The 11,143-nt window shown below is 57.7% G+C and overlaps 1 protein-coding gene across 1 annotated transcript in view; it reads left to right on the forward strand.

Annotated features, from left to right (window-relative positions):
* Positions 1-11,143, forward strand: part of TANGO6 (transport and golgi organization 6 homolog) — a 19,986-nt gene that overhangs the window by 1,744 nt on the left and 7,099 nt on the right. The window contains 10 exon segments of the mRNA XM_031060138.1: positions 3-32; positions 771-891; positions 1,586-1,710; positions 2,170-2,332; positions 2,844-2,926; positions 4,473-4,585; positions 5,850-6,026; positions 7,549-7,675; positions 8,205-8,384; positions 11,058-11,143. The exon segment at positions 11,058-11,143 is cut by the window's right edge and continues 5 nt beyond it. Coding sequence (XP_030915998.1) covers positions 3-32; positions 771-891; positions 1,586-1,710; positions 2,170-2,332; positions 2,844-2,926; positions 4,473-4,585; positions 5,850-6,026; positions 7,549-7,675; positions 8,205-8,384; positions 11,058-11,143 — 1,205 coding nt within the window.

The following is an 11,143-nucleotide window of genomic DNA, read 5'->3' on the forward strand; positions in this document are numbered from 1 at the left end:
AGCTGCTCGTCCTGCAGGGACAGCCCAAGCAGGTACCCGGGGCCATCCCCGACACCGGGCTGTCACGGTCCCTACCCCCGTGGTTCCCACACGCCAAGGATGCCGCTTTTGTGGAAATGTTCTTACACCTTAAAAACCAGTCCCCGAGCGCTGGCGAGGCTCTGGGTGTGTGGCGTTCCAGCCCTGCTGTGCAGGAGCGGGGCGTGGGTGTGTCAGGGACTGTCATCGCCGCACGTGCCACCTTGGCTTGGCACCCACATCTGCCGTGCCCGGCCAAGCACAGCTCCTGCTCCTCCAAGCCTCACCCTTTGCACTCGGGGGATGGCACAGGGCACCTGCTGCTCTCTGGGGCTGTTCCAAAGCATCCTGGGGAGGAGGAGATGGGGAATCTCTTAAGTGTTGTTTTGGGCAAGTGCCCGTGGGAAAATGCCTTTAATAGAATCATGGAATCCCAGAATGGCTTGGCCTGGAAGGGAACTCAAAGTTCATCTCATTCCACTCCGTCATGGGCAGGGACCCTTTCTACCATCCCAGGCTGCTCCAAGCCCCGTCCAGCCTGGCCTTGGACACTTGCAGGGATGGAATAGCATGCTAAGCCCCTGAGGGCTGACCTCTCATTAATTCCTGATGTGCTTTATGCCGCTGGATGAAGCAGCAATTCAAAGCCTGTGTGCTGTGCTCTCTGTCAGAGCATGGGCTGTTGCCCAGGGGTGGGCTGGGCACAGGTGTGTGCAGACAGGCTCCTCACCTGCTCCTTTGGTGCCTTGCAGAGGGGCCCGGGGGCAGCTCCGGGCTGGCTGCGGCGGCTCTGCGGGCACCTGCTCTCCGAGAGGCTGCTGAGGCCCGGCGGGGTGCAGGCCGTGGCTCGGGGTGTCTTGGAGGGCACAGACGGTGAGTGGGGGGCTCTGGGCCCCAGCATCACAGATTCAGGGGTGTCTTGAGACAGTTCACCCCGGAAGAGCAGAGCCACGAGAGCTGGGTGTAGGGGCTGCCTTGTGCCAGGCTGAGGTGACACAGTGACACACCCACTGTGCCTCTGACTGTGCTGAGCTCCCAGACTGCTCTAATTTGGGCTACACATATGTTAGAGGGCCACACTGGAAGGCTCCAAGCCTGTTTGTGCCCCGGTGGGGTCGCACAGTGTGTGTGTCCAGAGTGGGATCAGTCCTGGGGAATGCCCTGTCCCAGTGCCAGTGTGGTGGGAGCCGTGCTGGGCACTGGGCTGTGGGAGCTGTAGGGACAGTGAGAGCCATCCCATGCCCTGCTCTCCATGTCCTGCCAGGGAAGGAAGCTGTTGCTCTCCACAAGCTGAATCCCACAGTTCTTAGTGCCAAAATCTCGTCTGGCCAACTCCAACCATCCAAGCACAACCTCTCCCCACCTTTTGGCTCACCCACCTGGCTGTAGGAATTGCTTTCCATTATCAGGGCTCTTGCACAGCAATTTTCCCCTTTTATCCTTAAGTTCAGGTGTCTCCTGAAAGAGCAATAAAAGCTCAAAATCCAATTTTTGGCTAGGAACACCTGGCTTCAGCCAGAGCTGGCTGTGGGTTGGAGCTAACCCGGGATTTGTGCTGCTGTTGTAGGTGGTGCTGGTGCTGAAGCAGCAGCTCTGGACTGGAGGAAATGTGATGCAGTTGGGAAGATCCTGGCTGCCTGTCCCCAGCAGTGCCTGTCCCTCGAGGACTACTACAGACAGGTGTGCCCCCAGGTAAGTCCCTCGTCCCCTCTGCCAGGGAATGCAGAGCCAGCTCTCAGCTTGGAGGGTGCTGGGGCTCTTCCTTTTGCTTCAGCGTGGCCTGGCTCAAGCCTGCACAACGTGGAGATGTTTTCCTGGCAGTAGGATGTTTCCACTCTTGAATTTCCCATGTTTTATTGAAATGCTGGATGATGTCTGATCGCACGAGGGACTTGGCACTGTGCTACACAGAGCTCTGTGTGTAGCTCTGTGTGTAGCTCTTGCTTCCAGCCTTTGGCTCTGGGAGTGGTGCAGGCTCCTGGTTTGACCCAGAGAGGTGTCCTGTGTGTGGGGGAAGGACACTGGCTCTTCCACACACGGAATGTCACGCCAGCTGCCAGCAAAGCAGCACATGGGTTGCTCCTTGACTGCTGCGAGGCGCCAGGCTGCCCCTCTGAGGGGCTGCTGATCCTTGTTTCTCTTTCCTTGCAGATTCTGGACTTGCTGCACGTGCAGGACAAAGTGGCAGCGCGGCAGTTGCAGCGTGTGGCCACCACCACGGTGCTGAGCATGGCCAGGGAGCAGCCCCAGCTGGCAGAGAGGCACCTGCTGCAGCCCCTGCTGGCCCCGCTGCGCCGCTGCTCCGTGGCCACAGGTACCCACCTGCGCTGGGGAGGGCTCTGGTTCTGCTCCTCTCTGGTTTTTGTCACTCCATCTGACTTTTCTCAGGCCAGGCTGGGAGTGTGGCAGCCCAGCTCTCTGTGCTGACCCTGTCAGTTTGTCTGGCTACACCATATTTACCCCTATTTGAGTGCAGTTGCTGCAGTGTGGGAGCTGAGCAGTTTGGCTCTGCCCCGTGCTCCTTGGGAGCCTCTCCCAGTCTGACATCCTTGTTCTGGGCTTGCAGACGGAAGCTGCTGGTTCCCCACACTGGCCAGCAGCTCTCTGGGGAATCATCCATCACAGAGTTGTGGTCTGTGTTGATTTCCATATCTCCTTGGGGGTTTATCACACTGCAGCACAATTAGGATGGCTAATGAGGGCTGCTCTGTTCCCATGGGGAGGGAAGGGAGCTCTGGAAGTGCTTTGGGGTGCAGGGAATGCAGTTCTGCTGCTGGGGCTCAGGGCTGGTTTGGGGGGCTCATGTGTGTGCCCTCTGCTTTCAGAGCTGGCACTGGAGGATTTGACAGCAGGGGCCGTGCTGGTGCCAGAGGCAGAGCTGGGCAGCTGTGTGGAAGATGTGCTCAAGGTACCATGTCTGCTTTGGGTGAGAAAAAGCTGGTTTGAGAGCCAGTGAGCAGTTCAGTGTGTGCTGGGCCACACAAACCCGTGTCTCCTGCAGTCATGCTCAGTTGTCTGGTGTTCATCTGCAGGAGTACCCCAGCCTGCACGTGGGCTGTGCCAGGGCCTCAGCACCGTCACAGGGAAGGACTCCTACCAGTATCCCATTCAGCCCATCCTCTTGCAGTTGGAAGTTACTGCTCCTTGTCCTGTCACTCTATCCCCTGTCCAAAGTCCCTCTCCAGCCCCCTTGGAGCCCCCTTAGGCCCTGTAAGGAGCTCTGAGCTTTCCTTGGAGCACAGATCTTGGTTCTGGCATTTGAGGGATTGGTGAGGCCCATCCTTGTGCTTCCTGTGAAGGATGAGGGCTTTTTGTGGAGGTGTCTCCTGTGACAGCTCCCCACATAACTCATTTCCTGCCATTCCCCCCAGTAACCCCAGTGCCACACTGCAGGCTCCAGCAGCTTCCTGCTGCACGTTCCAGCCCACAAGGACATCTCCACTCCAGGAATTCAAGTTTCAGAAGCTGGTGACTTGCTTCCTGGCATGCCCCGAGGCAGGCTAAGCTCTTAAATGCTGGAATTGTTGTGTATTTTCCCAGTAATGATCTGTTGTAACTGGCTGGCAGGCAGAGACCGGTCTGGAGGGCTGCTCCCTCCCAGAGCAGTGCTGGGGGGGTTGGGGTGGGTCCCTCCTTAATGGCAGAGCACTGGGGGCCTGACAGCAGCCAGATTAGTGAGGGGACCCCAGATTTGGGGGGGGTTTCTTGCCTAACAAGTGTCATTCGATGCTTAGTGAGAAACCATCCTTGGGGCTTCATCGGGAGGCTTTGTGTACACAAGGGTCTGGGGAGGAGGAATGGCTCCGTGGGGATTAGCGCATGAAAACAGCTCTGTGTGCAGCACTGCAGCAGGGCAGGGCTCTCTGGGGACCATTTCTCAGCCTCTTGGGAGGGTGCTAGGTGAGGTGCAGGGGAGGAGCAGGGCTCTGCAGTCACCCCTGAGCCCCTATAGCCCCCCCAGGAGCCTCTATAGCATCCCCAGAGCCCCTGTAATGCCCCCTGAGCACCAACGACATTCCCAGAGCCTCTGCAGTCCCCCCAGTGCCTCAGCTCAGCACCCACCAGCCCAACTGCCCTGCCAGTGACTGATCTCTGTGTCTGAGATTTACAGTCATTCAGTGAAGATCTGCTCATGCCAGGGGGCCTGCTGCATCCCCGGGTAAGGCAGGACCTTACCCCTAAGCAGCAGACTTCACAGAAACTGCCTGCAACCTTCCTGTAGCTTGGAGCCCCGCTGTGGTTAAGCAAATTCCTGGAGAAAGGTGGTGCTGAAGGCAGGTTCTAATAGGGAATGTGGCATAATCAGGGAAGACAGCCTCCAGACTGAGGGAAGAGGCTGGGAGCCCTGCACCATGCTCCCTGGCAGCTGCCCTGTGCTCAGATGTGTTCCTGAGCTCCCCTCTGCCCCTGCAGGTGGTTGATTCCCCTCCCTGTGCCCCTCTCTCCCTCTGTAGGTGTATGTGGTTGGGAATGACAGCTCGAGCCTGCTGCTGGGATCCCTGCAGCCAGTCCTGGGAGTGGTGTTTTCCCTCCATTCCTTCGCCAGGCAGAATGTGTCGTACTTACGGTAAGGGAGGCTTTGTGCTCTGCCTCTGCTGGGGTTTCATCTGCTGGGCTCACCCTCCTCCAGCAGCCACGCTCGGGGCACAGGCCAGGAGCAGAGATGCTCCTTCTCACCCCAGAGCACTCTGTTCCAAGCAGGCAGCAGCCACAGGCAGGGCACACAGCCTCACTGGCAGCCTGTTCTCGTGTTAGCTTTTGTCTTCCCTGGAGCCAGGGTGTTCTGTGTAGAGCTGAGCGTGCCCTCAGGAGCACAGGGTGGCTCTGCCTAGAGCAGGGATTGTGCTTGTCCATGGATGGGGTAGTGATGCTGGGAACTGGATGGAGGGATCTACAAATAGCATAAAATCGGGGAAATCAGTTTAAGCACTGCCTCTTGGAAGTACAGGATCATTCTCCAATCTGGGATCACTCTGCTCTGGTACAATCCTGGCAGCTGATCCCCACACCATGCCCAGCTCCCCATGACTGGTGTACAGTGGGAAGCACCACATGTGCCAGCCGTGGCAGGGACAGGGGTGACCAGGTGCTGGCTGTCCTCTCTCCTTGGACCCCCAGGCTGTCCCTGGAGTTAGGACCAGCCTGGTGAAAGCATTCCTGGTGGGCTTGCACAGTGCTCTGGTGATCCTGGCGTGTGGAGGCTTTCCCTAAAAGGTGTGTGTAGACACGGCCTGTGCTGTTTCATATTCAAGGCCTCGTTAATCACTTCAAAGAGCAGCGAGTGCCGTGACAAGCTGTGGGACACGCCAAGCTCACGCTGCTGCTGGGCCAGCACTCACTGCTTCCTCTGCTCAGGAATTTGGCAGGGATGACTGAACCCACAGCTGCCTGGAAGTGCTCGGGTTTCCAGACCCCTGGCACGGCCCGGTGCGGCTGCTCCACCTCATTAACCTGCTTCTTTCCTTGGCAGGGCTCCCCGTGCCACCTCAGTGCTCCCATCTCCTTCCTCTCTCCCTTGGCACTGCCACCAGCCCTTGTCACCTCGGCGTGAGGCACAGGCAGGGTGTGCCAAGGGTGTTCACAGTGCTTCCTTGCCAGCCTGAAGTGTGGAGGAACCCAAATCCTTCCATCTGGGAGCGCCAGAAGGGCAGGATGTGCTGCTGATTCCCTTAGAAACAGGCACAAATGCCTTCAGCTGCCAGAGCCAGGAGCTGGAGCATCCCAGGGAGAGCTGCTCCAGAGCACTCCAGTCGTGTCCCTCATCCCAAAACTGTGCAGGGAAGGTGCGGTGGGCAGAGCAGTGTCACCAGTGGCTCCTTTCTCCTTGGCAGCTCCCCGTGCCAGGACATCCTGCTGTGGTTCCTGGAGAAGGCGGAGCGGGAGCAGTCCCTGGCTGTGCTGGAGGGCCTGGCTGGGCTGAGCAGCCACGTGCCCACCCTGCACCCACAGTGCCAGCTCCAGGTGGGCAGCGAGGGCGGTGCTGCCGTCGTCCTGCAGGAAACCATCAGGTGAGTGCTGTGGGACAGTCCCTGAGTCACTGGGCACCCTGGGCTTCCCTGGCAGAGAGCCTGGGCAAAGGAGGGGCTGCCAGAGCCATGCCACGGGGTCTCATCCCTTCAGGTTCAGACAGGTGACACTTCCACAGAGCCCCAACCATCAGGTGAGTGCTGTGGGACAGTCCCTGAGTCACTGGGCACCCAGGGCTTTCCAGGGAAGCCTGGCAGGGAGCCTAGGCAAAGCAGGGGCTGCCAGAGCCATCCCACAGAGTCTCATCCCTGCAGGCTCAGGCAGGTGACACTTCCACAGAGCCAGCACAGCCCCCAGGTTCCCTGGACATGGTGCAGAGCTCTGACTTCCAGCCACACAAAGCATCACGCTCCCCTGAGCGTTGGTGTGCGTTCCCTCCCTGCCTGCTGTGCAGTGTCTGGGAAGGGGATGTGCATTTCCAATCTCAACACCCCCAAATTCACCTTCCAGCCCCCAGCCCGAGCTTGTGTGGTGGCACAGTGGGCAGAGTCCCTCGGGCACAGGTGGCACAGTCACAGCACAGACTGTGGCAGTGCCAGCGTCACGGAGCTCCTCCGGTGTGGGCAGATGGCCTCTGAGTGCAGGCAGAGCTGCCCTGCTGGGAGTTAACTGCAGCCTTTAGTCTCCAGCCATGCTGCCTGGGATGTCCAGCAGCAGGAGGCTGGGTTTGGACAGGGGGGCTGTGAGCTGGCACGAGGGCCAGGGCAGCACTGGGGGCAGGCAGAGGCACAGCTGTGCCCAGGGCTGTGCTGGGAGATGGGGGCACCTGCAGAAAAATCCCCACAAATACGTTTGGTTTGGCTTCTTTTCAAGCTTTTCCTGATCTGAGTTAGAGCTACAGACTGGTTTGGGTTTTAAGACCTGAAAGCTCATCTAGTTCTGCCCCATGGGCAGGGACACCTTCCACTATCTCAGGTTGCTCCAAGTCCCATCCAGCCTGGCCTGGGGCACTTGCAAGGATGGGGCAGGCACAGCTTCTCTGGGCAGCCTGTTCCAGGGCCTCCCCACCCTCACAGGGAAGGATTCTTTCCCATTATCCCATCTGGTCAGTGGGAAGCCATTCTCCCTTGTCCTGTCACTCCATGCCCTTGCTCAAAGTCCCTCACCAGCCTTTTTATAAACTGTAGGTACTGCAGGGCCAGAATTAGAAGCAACTCTGCCTTGTTGAACTGGGACTACTTTAAACTTGTTCCATACTGGCTCTGCCCATGCCCCTGTTGCCACAGCTCTGCCTAACTTACCCAGCACTAATCATGGTGTTTATGGGCTGGATGAAATGTATGTTTTGGGCTCATGGTTTGTGTTAATGAGTGCAGGTTAGTTAATAAGCAGAGCCCAAATGACCTGGGCAGTGTTTGGCTGAGCTGCCTGCGGGCTGTGCTGGGAAGTGCTGGGAAGGAAGGCTTCCAGGGAAATGCAGCCTGGGATTTCACCATGCCCTGCAGTCTGGGTGTCAGGGGGTTCTGGGTGTGGTTGTGCTGCTGATACGGTGACCTGTTCCAGCGATGAAGATGAGGCCCTGTACCAGAAGATCTCCTTGGAGCAGTGCCATGTGGAGAGCTTGGTGGAGCTCCTGTCCCACTGCCAGAAGAGTGGTCTGGCAGGAGACTTCTTCATCCACTGCCTGAAGGTGAGGGCAGCCAGCCCCTGGTTGGGGCATACCTGTGGGAAGGGGTTCCCTGGACAAGCAGAAGGCAAAAGGGGGATCATCCCCTGTGTGTGCTGGGCTGTGGTGTGTGCTGGAGCAGCCCTGTGTGCTGGGTGGGAAGCCAAGGAGTGGGAGCAGCCCTATCCCTGAAGGGGTTAACCCTCGTCCTCCCTCTGGGCTGTTTTAACTACAGGAGCATGTCTGAAGTGTGTTGGAGGCTGGGAATAATCCCTGTTGCTTCCTTGGCTCCAGAAGAGGGGCCCCATACCTGCTTCCTTTGATCTCACTTGGAGCCCCCCACGGTTCCCTCCAGGCCTGGGTTGGACTGGGATTCTGTGCCCCAGCCTGTAGTCACAGGAGGGGATAGGGATGGGACACCCAGGAGCTGTGGACAGCTCTGAGAACCCTTCATCCAGCAGCTGGAAGGAGGTGGTGGTGTGAGGAGTGACCTGGCATTGCTGGCCCCACGTTTAACCCGTGCCTGCCCTCCCCTCCCTTCCCTTCCCGGCAGGAGCTGACTCAGGTGGCTGCAGAGGATGAGGCAGCTCCAAACCCAGCTGTGGAGCCTGGAGGGACTTTGCTGGAGCTGGAGCAGGACCAGGCCAGGCAGGGCAGGAAGCTGCTGGTCCTGCAGCTGGTGGCCGCGCTGTGCCAGGGCGTCTCGGACACCGTGTTCACTGACATTGAGCAGGTTGGTGGTGCACAGCCTGGGGGATCTGCTGAACACTGCCAGGAGCCAGGGCTGAAGGAGCTGGGATTGCTCAGCCTGGGGAAGAGGAGGGTCCAGAGTGACCTTTAGGGAAACTTCCAGTGCTTAAAGGAGCTCCCAGAGAGCTGGACAGGGACTTTGTGCGAGGGGGTGACAGGACAAAGGGGAATGGCTTCCCGCTGACAGAGGGCAGGGTTAGAAGGGGTACAGTGAAGAATTTCCTCCCTGTGAGGATGGTGAGGCCCTGGCACAGGTTGCTCAGAGAAGCTGTGGCTGTGCCATCCCTGGAGGTACCCAAGGCCAGGTTGGATGGGAGCAGCCTGGTTGGCATAACTGTGCTCCTGCATTCATGAATGGGCAGTGCCAAATTTATTAAATATTGTCATTTCAAAGGCCACTGGTGCCCCTTGGTCCCAGAAAGGATATTTAAAATCTTTCCCCCGAGGCTGCCCTCGATGGGGTTGGTGGGGAAGGCAGCTGGCACCGAGGGCAGCCTGGCACTCCCTTCTGGATCCCCTGCAGATCCCCTGCAGATGCTGTGGCTTTCAGCTTCCTCCTGCTGTGTTTTATGGCTGTTTTCCCCAGTGCCCCTGCCATGCCAGCTCCCCGTGCTGCCGTGGGCAGGGCTCAGGCAGGTTTCCTCACGTTTCCTGCGGGACAAAGGAGCCTTTGTGTGCTCGGCAGCAGAGGGGACACAGCCAGCCCAGCTTTGTCCCCACCTGCCTCCATCACACCCACCCGCCGGGCCCCGCGGCGGAAATGAGGAAGGGCTTTGCCAGGGTCCAGCCGGGAGTCTGGGATGAAAACCCACCACCAAAGAAATGCAGACAAAAAATCCATTATCCTCCTGCCTGGGGTTGTGTTTCAGCGAGGCCCCGGGCTGGGACAGGGACAGGCTTTGAGCAGGTTCTGCACTCTGGGGTTCCCTGGGCTGTTTGGGGGGCCCTAATGGGGTGGGAGCAAGTGGGGTGCATCCTTCCAAAGCTGGAGCCCAGGAGCAGCAGCTGCTGTGCCCCCCCCAGCTGCACATTTATTTTATTTACGTATTCTCCTCCATAACCAAGGTCAACTTGATTTCCTCACTGCACCAAGGATTCTCTCCTCCTGCCTGAGACACAACTGTGCCCCAGTGTTTTATTTTTCTTTTTTTTCCCTCCCACTTTAAAATGTTTTTTCTAGATTATTTTTTTAAGTTTTAATTTTTCTCAGTTGCCATCTACTGTGATTTATTCACCATTTTCCTTTTTTTTTTTAATATTAAATATAACTTCAACCCCTCCAGCTCGCGTGTCACTGTGTTGTGAGAGCAAATACTCCAATTTATTTTTTTTTTACTTACTTGCTGTTTGATGGAATTTCTTCTCTGGAATAATTATCCCAGCAGGTACCTGAGCCTTTTATGCAGCCTTTTCCAAAGCCTTTTCCCACAGCCTCCCTCCTTGCTTGAGGGATGTGCTTAAGGCATGTGGCAGCTGAGGAGGAAATCCTGCCTGCACCCCGTGCCCTGGGGGTGGAAGTTTGGAATTTGGTGCAAGAGGACCTTGTTGCCCTCATACTTTGTTTTCTGAAAGAGGAACACAATAGTTCCTCCTCTGTTGCAACACACCTGTTAGGTAGGAGTGACCCTGGTCCAAACCCTTCCCAGGCTTGTCTGGGAGAAGATAAGGCATGGAGAACATCAACTCCCTCATTTCAGGATCTGTTAGGAAGGCAGGAAGCCTGTGGGATCAAAGGTGTTGGTGCCAAGTGTGGAGAAGGCCAATGCCAACCAGGCAGGATCATTACATGTGGAATAAAAATATTGTGGGAAAAATCCCAAAGTAAGTGAGAACACGGGAAATGGCTCAGCTGCAGTGTCAGCTGTGCAGGATAATGGGGGAGGCTGGTGTGGAGGATTGCAGACAGGGGCTGGAGCTCCTTGGCTCTGGGATTTCCAAGCCTTTACCTAGGGCAATTCCATACAGACCCACCTTGAGCTTCTCTTTGGGACTATCCCAGCTTCCATCCCATGGTGGAGCCAGGCAGGAGGCAGGGATGGAGCTGGGATCCCTCTGTTCCTCCAGCCCCAGGGGGGCTTCTGCTGCTGAGAGACCCCACCAGATTGACCATCACCTTGTCCCACTTGTGGACATGACTTGGCCGAGCCCACACTGGGCCTGGGGCGGCAGCAACAGGAGGAAAATGGGAAGGGTTTCACAGAATTACAGAATCACAGAATATTCTGAATTAGAAGGGACCCGCAGGGATCATTGAGTCCAACTCCTGGCCCTGCACAGACACCCCAATAATGCAACCCTGTGCATCCCTGAGAGCAGTGTCTGAACACTCCTTCAATTTGTGTGGGATTGTGCTGGGGAGCTGTGTGGGACAGGGACACTCATTTGTGTGGGATTGTGCTGTTTGTGTGGGATTGTGCTGGGAGCTGTGTGGGACAGGGACACTCATGTGTGTGGGATTGTGCTGGGAGCTGTGTGGGACAGGGACACTCATGTGTGTGGGATTGTGCTGGGAGCTGTGTGGGACAGGGACACTCATGTGTGTGGGATTGTGCTGGGAGCTGTGTGGGACGGGCACCCTCGGCTGGGCTCAGTGGCAGCGGGAGCTGCAGGGGGCTGCCCTGGGCTGTCCGTGCTGCTGATGGCCGTTCCCTTGCAGGTGCAGCAGTTCCTGGCTGCTGTGCTGCAGCGGGCCTGTGCCCACCCTGCGCGGGGCCCGGGTGCGGCGGCCGAGGCGCAGACCCT

The sequence above is a fragment of the Geospiza fortis genome, unplaced genomic scaffold (genome assembly GCF_000277835.1).
Source record: "Geospiza fortis unplaced genomic scaffold, GeoFor_1.0 scaffold102, whole genome shotgun sequence".
Taxonomy (NCBI): Eukaryota; Metazoa; Chordata; class Aves; order Passeriformes; family Thraupidae; genus Geospiza; species Geospiza fortis.